Raw genomic sequence first — 17,563 nt, forward strand, 5'->3', positions numbered from 1 at the left:
GACACAGGACCGTCTGATGTGAAATCCATTGAACACCCTATATAAGTACTACTGATGCCATAAACCTGATCTGATATTACGTTGAAGGGGCTGAATTCCAATCCCCTCCTGTTCTATTATAAAATGAATATGTAATCAGATTTTTATCTGCTCTGGTGTTTGTTAAAAGCAATGTCTGTATTTGGTGTCTGAGAGGTGGCTGAGGTTCTGACCCATGTCAGGAATGCAGTAACATTTTGGATTTTAGAAAATAAATATGTTGTCGTTTTTTAATATTTCATCTGAATTAGTATATAATCAAATCTTATGATCAGGGCACAGAACTGACTGATATTAAATCAAGTTCAACAGTCATATATAAGTATAAACATAATCTTATATCAGGTTGAAGGGGCTGATTTCCAAACCCCTCTGCCTCTATCATAAAATGATTATAGTTTTGTCAAAACTAGTGTATCTGTTCTGGTATTCATGTTGAGGTCTGTGTACTTTTGCATCCATTTGGTTTTCATTTTATAACTATGAAGAAATAAAAGAAAAGAACGGTTGTTGTGTTTTTAAAGGCTATATGTTGAAAATAAAAATTTAATTTCGAGCAATATTCACAAAATGCTGCCTGAAAAAGTAAAATATTTACTTCTTTTCAGAATTTTTGCACCCTTAATATAGAATATAGAATATTTCTTTGGTCAAATTAGAAGTAATGCTCTTCCCACACCTTCAGTTGAGAATTTAAAAAAAATGCAAAGACCTAATACATTTCACCTACTTTAAAATATGCTTTTTAAAATAGACATCGCAGAATATACTGTGGTATAATTTTGTCATAATTTAATCTTTTCATAATCACTAAAAAGTGTCACTCATTCCAGTTTATCACAATCGTATAAAGTTCTGTTATAATCAATGAAACTGTAAACTGCACAGTAAATCATGTCAGGAATAACAGCGTTTACTTATTTATTCTGGCTGTTAGAGGATAAGTATGTTTTTGTTTTGTGATAATTCATCTAATCATTAAACAATCAAATGTTATATTTTATATAAAAGGAGTTATCAGTTTGAACTTTGTTCTTATTTATTATGCAGTTTTCATAATGAGTATGAGACACGTGAAGACCACACCACATGCATCCATCAACTCATGCTTAATGTTTCTGGGTTTGTTTTTTGTTTTTGTTTTTTTCGTTTTTTTACATGTATTAGGCTACTTGTGAAAAATATGCATTACAATATTGCGTTACTCTCTAAAAAAGTAACTAATACATTACTTAGTTACTTTTCAAGTAATGTGGTACTTTACTTTTGCATTACTTTTTCTCATCTGGGCCAGGTGAGATCTTTATTATTCTGTTTTTAGTTGATGAATGAACAGTACATAGTGTGCCTCCCATCCAATAAATGGCAATAGGCTAAGCTTTGTGTTACTTTTTCAAGTTCTGTTCATTTCATTAGGAATTTCAAGCAATAAATATCGTTTTGGCGCTCTTTAATGTGGCGTTATAGATCGCTGTAGTTTCTGGGTACTCGCCTGTGCGTAATCAAACTCATAGCAAAACATTCCTAACAGATTCGTTTTTATTCTGGATCTCGTGCTCCGCTACTACTCTGGAGCGCACTCGCCACCAACTGGAGAGAAGTGGAAATTACAGTTACAATTGACAATAAATCACCCTCAGTGTAATCTGTCAAAGCGACTGACGGCCTTCAGATTTTTCCATCACTGATAAAAAATAAAAAAAAATCTGTCAATGACGCACAATTTTCGGTTAACGCGACCTCTGGTGTGCAGATATATTCTCGATTTTACAATCTTCAACACTTGAACTTTGTTTTGTCTTATCAGTGAACCGTCTAAACTCCATCTTGGGTAGATATCAGGATACATTTCCTCCTCTTTCCATAATATCACAGGTCAGGTCAATGATTACAGCAGTTTTATTTGTTGACCACCCCTATAGGACATAATAAAATTACATAATGCTCTTATGGTGCATAAAGAATGTTTTGTTAAGTATAAAATGATCTAAACGTCCTTAAATCGAGATATATCTGGTAGAAATAAAGTATACTTGAATGTGCTAAAATAATACTTAAATCAAGCAAGTGCAGTAGTAATACATTATAGAAGTTATACACTACAAATACACCAATGAAATGTAGATTTCTACTTTAGTAGTACTTCAGTGCGCTTGAAAAGTAGGCCTATACTAAATACCACTAATATTTTAGTGCATTGAAATAAAGTATACTACTACAGAAATATAGTTTTATTAGTGTATTTCTTAAAAGTGCACATTGAATGCGTTAAAAAGTAGTTCAGTTTTAGTAGACTTTTATATAGTAATCTTAAGTTTAAATCAAGTTGATTTTTATTAGAAAAATATTAGTAATGTACTAGTTATAAGAACATCTTCCCAATTGTAGTACTTAAGTACATTTATTATAAACGCACTAATTAGCACTCTTAAATTGTTTTTATAGTATGAACTAAAATGTACTTTTAACATATTATCTCTATATAAAAAAATATATTTGTGACCATTTTAGCATACCAACAATATGTTGAAAGTGATTTTTTTTTTGCTGAGATCATTTCAGTAATCGTCTTGTTAACTCAGGTGAGAATGTTGACGAGCACAAGGCTGGAGATCATTATGTCAGGCTGATTGGGTTAGAATGGCAGACTTGACATGTTTAAAGGAGGGTGATGCTTGAAATCATTGTTCTTCCATTGTTAACCATGGGGACCTGCAAAGAAACGCATGCAGCCATCATTGCGTTGCGTAAAAATGGCTTCACAGGCAAGGATATTGTGGCTACTAAGATTGCACCTAAATCACCAATTTATAGGATCATCAAGAACTTCAAGGAAAGAGGTTCAATTCTTGTTAAGAAGGCTTCAGGACGTCCAAGAAAGTCCAGCAAGTGCTAGGATCGTCTCCTAAAGAGGATTCAGCTGCGGGATCTGAGTGCCACCAGAACAGAGCTTGCTCAGGAATGGCAGCAGGCAGGTGTGAGCGCATCTGCACGCACAGTGAGGCCAAGACTTTTGGAAGATGGCCTGGTGTCAAGAAGGGCAGCAAAGAAGCCACTTCTCTCCAAAAAAAACATCAGGGACAGATTGATCTTCTGCAAAATGTATGGCGAATGGACTGCTGAGGACTGGGGCAAAGTCATATTCTCAGATGAAGCCTCTTTCCGATTGTTTGGGGCATCTGGAAAAAGGCTTGTCCGGAGAAGAAAAGGTGAGCGCTACCATCAGTCCTGTGTCATGCCAACAGTAAAGCATCCTGAGACCATTCATGTGTGGGGTTGCTTCTCATCCAAGGGAGTGGGCTCACTCACAATTTTGCCCAAAAACACAGCCATGAATAAAGAACTGAAACACCCTCCAACAGCAACTTCTTCCAACAATCCAACAACAGTTTGGTTAAGAACAATGCATTTTCCAGCACGATGGAGCACCGTGCCATAAGGCAAAAGTGATAACTAAGTGGCTCTGCGACCAAAACGTTGACATTTTGGGTCCATGGCCTGGAAATTCCCCTGATCTTAAAACTTGTGGTCAATCCTCAAGAGGCAGGTGGACAAACAAAAACCCACTAATTCTGACAAACTCCAAGAAGTGATTATGAAAGAATGGGTTGCTATCAGTCAGGATTTGGCCCAGAAGTTGATTGAGAGCATGCCCAGTCGAATTGCAGAGGTCCTGAAAAAGAAGGGCCAACACTGCAAATACTGACTCTTTGCATAAATGTCATGTAATTGTCGATAAAAGCCTTTGAAACGTATGAAGTGCTTGTAATTATATTTCAGTACATCACAGAAACAACTGAAACAAAGATTTAAAAGCAGTTTAGCAGCAAACTTTGTGAAAACTGATATTTGTGTCATTCTCAAAACTTTTGGCCATGACTGTACACTTAGATGTTCTTAAGAAGTACTAAAGAATCATTTTATTATGTTAAGTACAAAATTGGTGTGTGTGAAAAAAGAGCACTTTATGGAAGTGTACTGAAATAAAGTGTATTTTAGTGCAGCAGGGTATGATGCCTTGTTTTCCCTTTTAATAAAGTAGATTTTTCGGAGCCCATTAGCAAGTATTTGTTCTTGTTTGAATAATAAACTCATTTTGTTTTGATTCTTTTGTAAACAAGACTTTTGAAGTAGATGATTTAAGAATAATTTAGACATTTGCACACAAAAAAAACAAGACAAAAATGTATTTAAAAAATATGCATCAACTTTATAATGAAAAAATCACCCTTTTCATGATTTAAAAAAAGGTTTGCAGAGGCATAAGTTTGCTCACATTATACATGTTCTTTTTCATTTTTTCTCACCTTTGACCTTCTTTTATTGTGGTGACAACTTTGTAAATGCAAGCACTATTCCAATTTATTATTACATGAAAAATTATCATCTATTCATGATAGTATGTAATCACAGTGTTATTTTATTATACATTTTATTATATTATTGCACTGTTATATAATCCCGTATGGCACCCTATTTTAATAGACTGTAATCTTAAATCTCATACGATGCTGTTTTCTGACCTTGGTGTGTGTTTTCAGTCTAATGGCTCCTTTAATAGAAGAATATGACAGACACATACAACAGATGGAGGTGCAGCTCAAGTTCTATCAGGTACACAATGCATGAAGGCTTACACTATACAAAACAAACAAATGCTTAGACAACATAAATGCTCACATTACAGAGAGGTTTTATGACTGTCAGTGCTAACAGCTTGTGCACCGCAAGAAATATGTAGTATATAAAATAATAATAAAATATAATTATATACACTACCAATCAAAAGGTTTTAAACAGTAAGATTTTTCATGTTTTCTAAAGAAGTCTCTTCTGCTCACCAAGCCTGCATTTATTTGATCCAAAGTACAGCAAAAACAGTCAAATTTAGAAACATTTGTAAAATACCTGTTTTCTATTTGAATATATTTTAAAATGTAATTTATTCCTGTGATTTCAAAGCTGAATTTTTAACATCATTATTCAAGTCATATGATCCTTCAAAAATCATTCTAATATTCTTGATTTGCTTCTCAAAAAACATATATTATTATTATTACTTTAAAAACAGCTGAGTAGGATTTTTTTAGAAAGTTCAGAAGAATGGCATTTATCTGAAATAATCTTTTGTAGCATTATAAATGTCTTTATCATCACTTTTGATCAATTTAAGGCATCTTTGCTAAATAAAAATATTAATTTCTATAATTATACTGACTCCAATCTTTTAAATGGTATCGTGTTTAATGTTACAAAAGCTTTTTATTTCAGATAAATGCTGGTCTTTGGATCTTTCTATTCACCAAAGAATCCTGAAAAAAATGTACTCAACTGTTTTAAATATTGATAATAATAATAATAATAATAATAATAACATCAAATAATTTTTCTTGAACAGCAAATCAGCATATTAGAATGGTTTCTGAAGAATCATGTGACACAGAAGACTGGAGTAATGATGCTGAGAATTTAGCTTTAATCAGAGGAGTAAATGACATTTTAAAACATTCAAATAGAAAGCAGTTCTTTTAAAAAATACATAAATTTCACAATATTCCTGCTTTTGCTGTATTTTGGATAAAATAAATGCAGGTCTGGAAAGCAGAAGAGACTCATGTTTCATGAAAAACATGAAAAAATCTTAATGTTCAAAAACTTTGGACTAGTAGTGTATAATTAAAAATTTTAAAATAAAACAATACAAAATATAATATGAATATTAAAATGACAGAAAAAAACAATAAACCTTTCTTTCTTCTGCTGTTGATTTAATTTGATTATATGTGCTCCTGCGGGTCTATTACTAGGATCTTAAAGTCATTGAAATCAGTTAATATTTCAGAATAAATTAAATCGTATCCGCAGATAATAATAACCTTTTGCATTAACTGTGTATATTATTTTCTATTCACAGACTTCTTGCAGAGCAGGATGTCCATTGAAAAGCAGTTGCACTGTCTGTCCACTGGAACAGGAGGAGACTCGACAGCAGATCAGCGATCGCCATTAGTAATCTAGTGGAGCGGTCAAGTGTTGCGTGAAGGTAAATATCCAGACCTGTCCCAAAACCATCTCTAATGTCACGTATCTGGTCTATCTCATCATGAACTCTTGCACACACATTCTGGACTGCAATCCCCATAAGCCACTGCACTAATCACTGCACACAGCTGCTCCTCGTTTCCCACTGAACTGATTGCTGCATACACCTGTTTATCATTTACCCACATGCATTTAAGCCACTCACACACACAGCCACCTTGCGAAGTCTTATTGTTCCTATGGTCGTAATTCTAAGCGTTTTTCTCTGTGTTGGATTATCTGTGTATGACTCTGGACTGTGTACCCCGTTGACGATTCCTGCTTCCTGCCATTGCGACCATTCCCTGTCTATCGAACTGTTTCCCGGATTACCTACGTTGTTCCTGTTTTCTGGTGATTATTCTGGCCTGTTGACGATTCTAATAAATGCTGCAAATGGATCCGCACGTCTCAGTCTGACTCTCCTTGTGACATCTAAAGTCCCAATTTTACATTTTGAAATGTTTTTATAAAACACAAGTCAATTTGCGGCAAAATAAAATTGAAAAGCATACTGAGCCATAGCCAAAACATTTAAAAACTAAAACTGTTATAAAAACTTGCATTTGTGTATTTACACCAAAATATTACTGCATAGTTACCGCAGTTGTACTGTAATTAAGCAAAGCTTAATGAACACAAGATTATTTTTTCCCTCGATAACCTATACTGTTCAACCTGTATGCTTTTCTAAACAACTTTAAGTGCAGGAGAAATAGGTGTATTCCTAGCCAATAAACCTCATGATCTTGGCATTGCTTGCATAATTTAATGCTCTACAAGAGCTACAGCTACAGATTTTTACTCTGTATTGTGTTTCAGATAGCAGTGTTATTCAGAAAGAGTTAGATACACAATTATGAAGATGTGCAGGAGTTGGATCGAATTCAGACCCAGTACCAGAGCTCCATGAGTGATGGACAAATACTTGCAGATGAACAGCAGCACATGCAGGTTAGAGCGTTTACATACTAACACTTTCAAAAGTTCAAGGTAAGTCTATTTATAATGCACATAGTAGTTCATAGGTTTCAGATTTAGCACTCATATTTAGTTTCAGAAATTAGTTCATTATCCTCTTTAATTTTCTTCATTTCTAGAATATGTAATATGATAATTGAACACTAGAAAGCAGTGTTTGCCTACTTATAGGCACATTTCAGAACAAACTGACTCACAACTATACATAAACCAGAAGGCATGACAGAGTTATTTGAATATATGAAATCAATATTAGCTGTTGGCTGTAAAATATTGTCCTAATTGTGACTTGAAGCTTATTTTAATACACATTAATTACTGAATGCTTTGTCTGTGCTCTCACTGACAATCACTGTGCTGTTGTAGACTCAGCTGGCGCAGGTTCAGCAACACGCCCAGAAGCTCCAGCTGACCAATCAGAATATGGAAACGATACTGGTTCAAATCTAAATCTGCTGTAGATCCGCTGTACTTTTTCCTGTTTTTTTTTGTTTTTTTTACAAAATGTAATAAGTTTTAAAATAATTTTAAACAAATGTATTAAAAAATTTTAATGTCTGTTTATGTACAGTACTTAATTAGTATATACTAATATATTTTATAATAACAATTTTATTATATAATAAAAACAGTTATTTTAAATGGTAAGAATATTTCAAAAGTGTACAGTTTTTGCTGTGCTTTGGATCAAATAAATGCAGGCTTGATGAGCAGAAGAGACCAGTGAAACAAGTTTAGTAGAAATAATCTCAAGCAAACGTTTCCTAGCTTTGTATTAGACCTGCATATCATCCAGGAGTAATTTTGGATCATTCTTCTTTCTTAAACTGCTTCAGTTCACCCATATTCTTAGGACGTCTGGTGTGAATGGCTCTCTTGAGGTCATTCCACAGCATCTCTATTGGGTTGAGGTCTGGGCTTGACTGGGCAAGTCCAAAAGGTGGACTTTATGTCTCAGCCGGTTCAGGCCCAGTGGCAGCAAAGCAGCCCCTAATCATGATGCTCCCTCCACCATACTTCACTGTTGGCACATTGTTTTCTTTTTACGCCACACACAACGCCGCATTTTCTTCCCAAACAATTATATTTGTCCACAAGACATTTTCTCAGTAGTGTTGTGGAATATCAAGGTGGTCTTTGGCTAATTTTAGGCCTGCTGCAATATTTAGTTTGGAGAGTAGTGGCTACCTTCATGGTGTCCTTCCATGGATACTGTGTCTGTTCAATGGTTTACGTATGGTTGACTCATGTTAACCAGCTTCAATGAATCCTTCAAGACTTTAGCTGTTACTCTATGGTTCTTTTTCACCTCATTTAGCATTCTGTGTTGTGCCTTTGGAGAGATCTTGGCTGGGCACTCACTTCTGTGGTATTCTCTCCATTTACAGACAATTCGTCTAACTGTGGACTGATTAATATCTAAAGTGTTTGAGATTACTCTATAATCTTTTCCAGTTACATATCAACAACTCTTAATTGTAAGTCTTCTGAGATCTCTTTTTTTGCAAGGCATGGCTCACATCAGGTAATGCTCCTTGTGAATAGCACACAGACACTGTTTGGGTGTTTATATGAGGCAACCTAGCTCTAAACCACACCTTTATTGTCATTTCATAGATTGGACTCCTGGTTTGCTAATACGTAACACCAGAAGCCAGATTTATCATCTTTGAAATATTGTGTTTGTTGAAATTTGTGACTTTAGTGAAAATCAAATTAAATTTCATAAACAATTTCTGCAGAAACCCCCCAAAATTCCCAGGAAACCCAGGAAAATTTGGAACTATTGAAAAAATTATAATTTCTTTTTTAATTGTATAGCATATGTAACAATAATTTTACCACATCTGTTACCAAGCTCCAAAACAGGACAAAAAACATAATGTTATTTTATGGTTTATTTAATGTTCTTTTTCCACATGTAATACATCTTCATTATTAAATGGTTATTTTTATTTTAGCATAAAATGGACAATTCCCACTTGCTACATATTGCATAGATATTTGGTGCAGGATGGAATACTTTCTGTTGAGATTAGTGCTGCATTTCTGATAGAAGATTTATTAAATTATGATGATAAAAGCCATAACACCAAACCACATCATAAACTTTGATTAGACTGCAGTTGAGTTTGTGCTCTAACATAAACAAAGAAGAAAACTAGAAGTAAATACTGCATTTAAAAGACAGTTTTGGCTTCATTTGTGATTTTCAGCTGGTCATTTGCGCACCAAATCCCACAGGTCAGATTCTGGCTGAACCCAGTCTTCTCCCATGATGCTTTGCAGGGTGAAGTCTTGAAAATACTCAAGTCGATGGCTGTTCAGATGAGAGAAGAAATGTTAGTATCCAATAAAAGCAAATAGAATTCATTTAAGATAACTAAACTTACAAGTCTGGTTTCTGTCCTTCAACTATGTCTTCTCTAGGAACAGGATACAGAGCCTCATAATCCCTGTGGTCTCCAGAGCCATGAATGGCATAGGAATTCATCTTATTGACGCCCGGAGGGAAATACCTCCAAGGTATAAGTGCTTCTCCCTTCCATATCTTGTCCTCAATATTGACTTTGAAGGATAGAGGGAGTTGTTGCTGTAACAGATTACATCGTAAACATTATCACAAAATAACCAGCTAATAGTCAAGAATAGCATATGAACATTTTATATCACTCTGCATTTTCTACCTCCTGTTCAATTACATTATATTAAGCATTCCTGCACATTTTAATCTTTAGCCATTTACTGTTATAAAGCCAAAAACATACTTACATGCATAAGACATAAAATTATTTATACAGATTTTGTATTTTTTTAAATAGTTTTCTGCTTAATGTCACATAGGTTTCGATTTAGAAATGTTTTTGTCTCATAATTTATTTTTATTTAACAAGAACAGGTTAAACTGATCAAAGGAGACAGTAAAGGCAGTTAAATATACCACAAAATTTCCACAAAAATATTAAGAACCACAACCGTTTTTAACATTGATAATAAATGTTTCTTTATCCTTAAATCAGCAAATGTTAAAATATATTCAAATCTAAAAGTTATTTTTAAAAGTAATACTATTTCACAGCATTACTGTTTTTTAATCAAATAAATGCAGTTTTAGAATAAGAGAACAGAATGCTAACAAAAAACATAAAGACCACAAACACTTAACCAGTAATGTAAATACCATTTAAAAGATGAAGACATTAATAAACTGATGTACAGTGTGTATTTTCTTACCATAAATGCATTATATTGTCCATTGAATAGCAGAACGAGATGTTGTCCATGTCTGTAATATCAAAATATTAATTCAGTTACATGTTAGCAATGAAAAATCTTTATGCTGCCTGAAAAACACTTTAGGCTTAACTTACGGACAGAGCTCCACCTCCAGATACTGCTCAGTGTTGTTGTTCAGGAAGAAGGACTCTACCACTGAAAAATTAATCAAACAGCACAAATTGTAAAAACTGTCAGTTGGAAATTCACAGAACATCAAACACTGACAAATTGACGCATTATTAAAAGTATAGATGAACATACCCTCATAGTTCCAGAGACCAGGGAACGGCTCTCCAGGTGGTCCGGCTGGTGCAGGGGGGTCATTAATGAAAGCAGCAGTCACCTGCATTAACAAACCACCCTCACCAGGTGAGAAGCGAATTGTTATCGGGTCATGATGTAAAGGTAAGCTGTCCCAGGTATATTTGATGTGGAACTCCAGGGCAATCAGCAGGACACAACCGACGCAGAGACTGTTAAGCATGGTCAAATCTTACGTTCTTCTATCAAGACCTGAAATAATAATAAATGACTATCTGGTTCTCAAAAATGATATTCTTGTTATATATCTGTATAGCCTGCAATATATATCCACAGTTCTGTGCTCTAATAAGCCTTAAGCAGCTCAGGACACAGGACCGTCTGATGTGAAATCCATTGAACACCCTATATAAGTACTACTGATGCCATAAACCTGATCTGATATTACGTTGAAGGGGCTGAATTCCAATCCCCTCCTGTTCTATTATAAAATGAATATGTAATCAGATTTTTATCTGCTCTGGTGTTTGTTAAAAGCAATGTCTGTATTTGGTGTCTGAGAGGTGGCTGAGGTTCTGACCCATGTCAGGAATGCAGTAACATTTTGGATTTTAGAAAATAAATATGTTGTCGTTTTTTAATATTTCATCTGAATTAGTATATAATCAAATCTTATGATCAGGGCACAGAACTGACTGATATTAAATCAAGTTCAACAGTCATATATAAGTATAAACATAATCTTATATCAGGTTGAAGGGGCTGATTTCCGAACCCCTCTGCCTCTATCATAAAATGATTATAGTTTTGTCAAAACTAGTGTATCTGTTCTGGTATTCATGTTGAGGTCTGTGTACTTTTGCATCCATTTGTTTTTCATTTTATAACTATGAAGAAATAAAAGAAAAAAACGGTTGTTGTGTTTTTAAAGGCTATATGTTGAAAATAAAAATTGAATTTCGAACAATATTCACAAAATGCTGCCTGAAAAAGTAAAATATTTACTTCTTTTCAGACTTTTTTCAGAATTTTTGCACCCTTAATAAACATTTCCAAAATGCATAAATGCATATAGAATATTTCTTTGGTCAAATTAGAAGTAATGCTTTTCCCACACCTTCAGTTGAGAATTTAAAAAAAATGCAAAGACCTAATACATTTCGCCTACTTTAAAATATGCTTTTTAAAATAGACATCGCAGAATATACTGGGGTATAATTTTGTCATAACTTAATCTTTTCATAATCACTAAAAAGTGTCACTCATTCCAGTTTATCACAATCGTATAAAGTTCTGTTATAATCAATGAAACTGTAAACTGCACAGTAAATCATGTCAGGAATAACAGCGTTTACTTATTTATTCCGGCTGTTAGAGGATAAGTATGTTTTTGTTTTGTGATAATTCATCTAAATCATTAAACAATCAAATGTTATATTTTATATAAAAGGAGTTATCAGTTTGAACTTTGTTCTTATTTATTATGCAGTTCTCATAATGAGTATGAGACACGTGAAGACCACACCACATGTATCCATCAACTCATGCTTAATGTTTCTGGGTTTGTTTTTTGTTTTTTTACATGTATTACTTGTGAAAGCATTACAATATTGCGTTACTCTCTAAAAAAGTAACTAATACATTACTTAGTTACTTTTCAAGTAATGTGGTACTTTACTTTTGCATTACTTTTTCTCATCTGGGCCAGGTGAGATCTTTATTATTCTGTTTTTAGTTGATGAATGAACAGTACATAGTGTGCCTCCCATCCAATAAATGGCAATAGGCTAAGCTTTGTGTTACTTTTTCAAGTTCTGTTCATTTCATTAGGAATTTCAAGCAATAAATATCGTTTTGGCGCTCTTTAATGTGGCGTTATAGATCGCTGTAGTTTCTGGGTACTCGCCTGTGCGTAATCAAACTCATAGCAAAACATTCCTAACAGATTCGTTTTTATTCTGGATCTCGTGCTCCGCTACTACTCTGGAGCGCACTCGCCACCAACTGGAGAGAAGTGGAAATTACAGTTACAATTGACAATAAATCACCCTCAGTGTAATCTGTCAAAGCGACTGACGGCCTTCAGATTTTTCCATCACTGATAAAAAAAAATATCCGTCAATGACGCACAATTTTCGGTTAACGCGACCTCTGGTGTGCAGATATATTCTCGATTTTACAATCTTCAACACTTGAACTTTGTTTTGTCTTATCAGTGAACCGTCTAAACTCCATCTTGGGTAGATATCAGGATACATTTCCTCCTCTTTCCATAATATCACAGGTCAGGTCAATGATTACAGCAGTTTTATTTGTTGAACACCCCTATAGGACATAATAAAATTACATAATGCTCTTATGGTGCATAAAGAATGTTTTGTTAAGTATAAAATGATCTAAACGTCCTTAAATCAAGATGTAATAAAGTATACTTGAATGTGCTAAAATAATACTTAAATCAAGCAAGTACAGTAGTAATACATTATAGAAGTTATACACTACAAATACACCAATGAAATGTAGATTTCTACTTTAGTAGTACTTCAGTGCACTTGAAAAGTAGGCCTATACTAAATACCACTAATATTTTAGTGCATTGAAATAAAGTATACTACTACAGAAATATAGTTTTATTAGTGTATTTCTTAAAAGTGCACATTGAATGCGTTAAAAAGTAGTTCAGTTTTAGTAGACTTTTATATAGTAATCTTAAGTTTAAATCAAGTTGATTTTTATTAGAAAAATATTAGTAATGTACTAGTTATAAGAACATCTTCCCAATTGTAGTACTTAAGTACATTTATTATAAACGCACTAATTAGCACTCTTAAATTGTTTTTATAGTATGAACTAAAATGTACTTTTAACATATTATCTCTATATAAAAAAATATATTTGTGACCATTTTAGCATACCAACAATATGTTGAAAGTGATTTTTTTTCTGCTGAGATCATTTCAGTAATCGTCTTGTTAACTCAGGTGAGAATGTTGACGAGCACAAGGCTGGAGATCATTATGTCAGGCTGATTGGGTTAGAATGGCAGACTTGACATGTTAAAAGGAGGGTGATGCTTGAAATCATTGTTCTTCCATTGTTAACCATGGTGACCTGCAAAGAAACGCATGCAGCCATCATTGCGTTGCATAAAAATGGCTTCACAGGCAAGGACATTGTGGCTACTAAGATTGCACCTAAATCACCAATTTATAGGATCATCAAGAACTTCAAGGAAAGAGGTTCGATTCTTGTTAAGAAGGCTTCAGGACGTCCAAGAAAGTCCAGCAAGTGCTAGGATCGTCTCCTAAAGAGGATTCAGCTGCGGGATCTGAGTGCCACCAGTGCAGAGCTTGCTCAGGAATGGCAGCAGGCAGGTGTGAGCGCATCTGCACGCACAGTGAGGCCAAGACTTTTGGAAGATGGCCTGGTGTCAAGAAGGGCAGCAAAGAAGCCACTTCTCTCCAAAAAAAAACATCAGGGACAGATTGATCTTCTGCAAAAAGTATGGCGAATGGACTGCTGAGGACTGGGGCAAAGTCATATTCTCAGATGAAGCCTCTTTCCGATTGTTTGGGGCATCTGGAAAAAGGCTTGTCCGGAGAAGAAAAGGTGGGTGCTACCATCAGTCCTGTGTCATGCCAACAGTAAAGCATCCTGAGACCATTCATGTGTGGGGTTGCTTCTCATCCAAGGGAGTGGGCTCACTCACAATTTTGCCCAAAAACACAGCCATGAATAAAGAACCAAAACACCCTCCAACTTCTTCCAACAATCCAACAACAGTTTGGTGAAGAACAATGCATTTTCCAGCACGATGGAGCACCGTGCCATAAGGCAAAAGTGATAACTAAGTGTCTCGGGGACCAAAACGTTGACATTTTGGGACCATGGCCTGGAAACTCCCCAGTTTTGTAACATTAAACACGATACCATTTAAAAGATTGGAGTCAGCATAATTATAGAAATGAATATTTTTATTTAGCAAAGATGCCTTAAATTGATCAAAAGTGATGATAAAGACATTTATAATGCTACAAAAGATTATTTCAGATAAATGCCATTCTTCTGAACTTTCTAAAAAAATCCTACTCAGCTTTTTTTAAAGTAATAATAATAATATATGTTTTTTGAGAAGCAAATCAAGAATATTAGAATGATTTTTGAAGGATCATATGACTTGAATAATGATGTTAAAAATTCAGCTTTGAAATCACAGGAATAAATTACATTTTAAAATATATTCAAATAGAAAACAGGTATTTTACAAATGTTTCTAAATTTGACTGTTTTTGCTGTACTTTGGATCAAATAAATGCAGGCTTGGTGAGCAGAAGAGACTTCTTTAGAAAACATGAAAAATCTTACTGTTTAAAACCTTTTGATTGGTAGTGTATATAATTATATTTTATTATTATTTTATATACTACATATTTCTTGTGGTGCACAAGCTGTTAGCACTGACAGTCATAAAACCTCTCTGTAATGTGAGCATTTATGTTGTCTAAGCATTTGTTTGTTTTGTATAGTGTAAGCCTTCATGCATTGTGTACCTGATAGAACTTGAGCTGCACCTCCATCTGTTGTATGTGTCTGTCATATTCTTCTATTAAAGGAGCCATTAGACTGAAAACACACACCAAGGTCAGAAAACAGCATCGTATGAGATTTAAGATTACAGTCTATTAAAATAGGGTGCCATACGGGATTATATAACAGTGCAATAATATAATAAAATGTATAATAAAATAACACTGTGATTACATACTATCATGAATAGATGATCATTTTTCATGTAATAATAAATTGGAATAGTGCTTGCATTTACAAAGTTGTCACCACAATAAAAGAAGGTCAAAGGTGAGAAAAAATGAAAAAGAACATGTATAATGTGAGCAAACTTATGCCTCTGCAAACCTTTTTTTTAAATCATGAAAAGGGTGATTTTTTTAATTATAAAGTTGATGCATATTTTTTAAATACATTTTTGTCTTGGTTTTTTTTTTTTTAGTGCAAATGTCTAAATTATTCTTAAATCATCTACTTCAAAAGTCTTGTTTACAAAAGAATCAAAACGAAATGAGTTTATTATTCAAACAAGATCAAATACTTGCTAATGGGCTCCGAAAAATCTACTTTATTAAAAGGGAAAACAAGGCATCATACCCTGCTGCACTAAAATACACTTTATTTCAGTACACTTCCATAAAGTGCTCTTTTTTCACACACACACCAATTTTGTACTTAACATACTAAAAATGATTCTTTAGTACTTCTTAAGAACATCTAAGTGTACAGTCATGGCCAAAAGTTTTGAGAATGACACAAATATTAGTTTTCACAAAGTTTGCTGCTAAACTGCTTTTAGATCTTTGTTTCAGTTGTTTCTGTGATGTACTGAAATATAATTACAAGCACTTCATACGTTTCAAAGGCTTTTATCGACAATTACATGACATTTATGGAAAGAGTCAGTATTTGCAGTGTTGGCCCTTCTTTTTCAGGACCTCTGCAATTCGACTGGGCATGCTCTCAACCAACTTCTGGGCCAAATCCTGACTGATAGCAACCCATTCTTTGATAATCACTTCTTGGAGTTTGTCAGAATTAGTGGGTTTTTGTTTGTCCACCTGCCTCTTGAGGATTGACCACAAGTTTTAAGATCTTTTTATTTCAGATAAATGCTGGTCTTTGGATCTTTCTATTCACCAAAGAATCCTGAAAAAATGTACTCAACTGCTTTAAATATTGATAATAATGATGATGATAATAATAATAATAATAATAATAATAATAATAATAATAACAATAAATATTTTTTCTTGAACAGCAAATCAGCATATTAGAATGGTTTCTGAAGAATCATGTGACACAGAAGACTGGAGTAATGATGCTAAAAATTTAGCTTTAATCAGAGGAGTAAATGACATTTTAAAACATTCAAATAGAAAGCAGTTCTTTTAAAAAATACATACATTTCACAATATTCCTGCTTTTGCTGTATTTTGGATAAAATAAATGCAGGTCTGGAAAGCAGAAGAGACTCATGTTTCATGAAAAACATGAAAAAAACTTTGGACTAGTAGTGTATAATTAAAAATTTTAAAATAAAACAATTACAAAATATAATATGAATATTAAAATGACAGAAAAAAACAATAAACCTTTCTTTCTTCTGCTATTGATTTAATTTGATTATATGTGCTCCTGCTGGTCTATTACTAGGATCTTAAAGTCATTGAAATCAGTTAATATTTCAGAATAAATTAAATCGTATCCGCAGATAATAATAACCTTTTGCATTAACTGTGTATATTATTTTCTATTCACAGGCTTCTTGCAGAGCAGAGGATGTCCATTGAAAAGCAGTTGCACTGTCTGTCCACTGGAACAGGAGGAGACTCGACAGCAGATCAGCGATTGCCATTAGTAATCTAGTGGAGCAGGTCAAGTGTTGCGTGAAGGTAAATATCCAGACCTGTCCCAAAACCATCTCTAAAGTCCCAATTTTACATTTTGAAATGTTTTTATAAAACACAAGTCAATTTGCGGCAAAATAAAATTGAAAAGCATACTGAGTCATAGCCAAAACATTTAAAAACTAAAACTGTTATAAAAACTTGCATTTGTGTATTTACACCAAAAATATTACTGCATAGTTACCGCAGTTGTACTGTAATTAAGCAAAGCTTAATGAACACAAAATTCATTGTTTCCCTCGATAATCTATACTGTTCAACCTTTATGCTTTTCTAAACAACTTTAAGTGCAGGAGAAATAGGTGTATTCCTAGCCAATAAACCTCATGCTCTTGGCATTGCTTGCATAATTTAATGCTCTACAAGAGCTACAGCTACAGATTTTTACTCTGTATTGTGTTTCAGATAGCAGTGTGGTATTCAGAAAGAGTTAGATATACAATTAT

At 33.8% G+C, this 17,563-nt stretch overlaps 1 protein-coding gene across 1 annotated transcript; it reads right to left on the reverse strand.

The window, feature by feature from the left end:
• Window positions 1-8,981: 8,981 nt before the first annotated feature.
• On the reverse strand, window positions 8,982-11,011 carry LOC141337321 (UPF0462 protein C4orf33 homolog). The gene is made up of 5 exons (XM_073843114.1): window positions 10,642-11,011; window positions 10,473-10,533; window positions 10,336-10,387; window positions 9,495-9,694; window positions 8,982-9,421 (listed from the first exon to the last, which is right to left on the reverse strand). The coding sequence occupies exons 1-5, from the start codon at window positions 10,862-10,864 to the stop codon at window positions 9,322-9,324; spliced, it is 636 nt and encodes a 211-aa protein (XP_073699215.1). The 5' UTR covers window positions 10,865-11,011; the 3' UTR covers window positions 8,982-9,321.
• Between the last annotated feature and the right edge of the window lie 6,552 nt (window positions 11,012-17,563).

Source organism: Garra rufa, chromosome 6 (assembly GCF_049309525.1).
Source record: "Garra rufa chromosome 6, GarRuf1.0, whole genome shotgun sequence".
Classification (NCBI taxonomy): domain Eukaryota; kingdom Metazoa; phylum Chordata; class Actinopteri; order Cypriniformes; family Cyprinidae; genus Garra; species Garra rufa.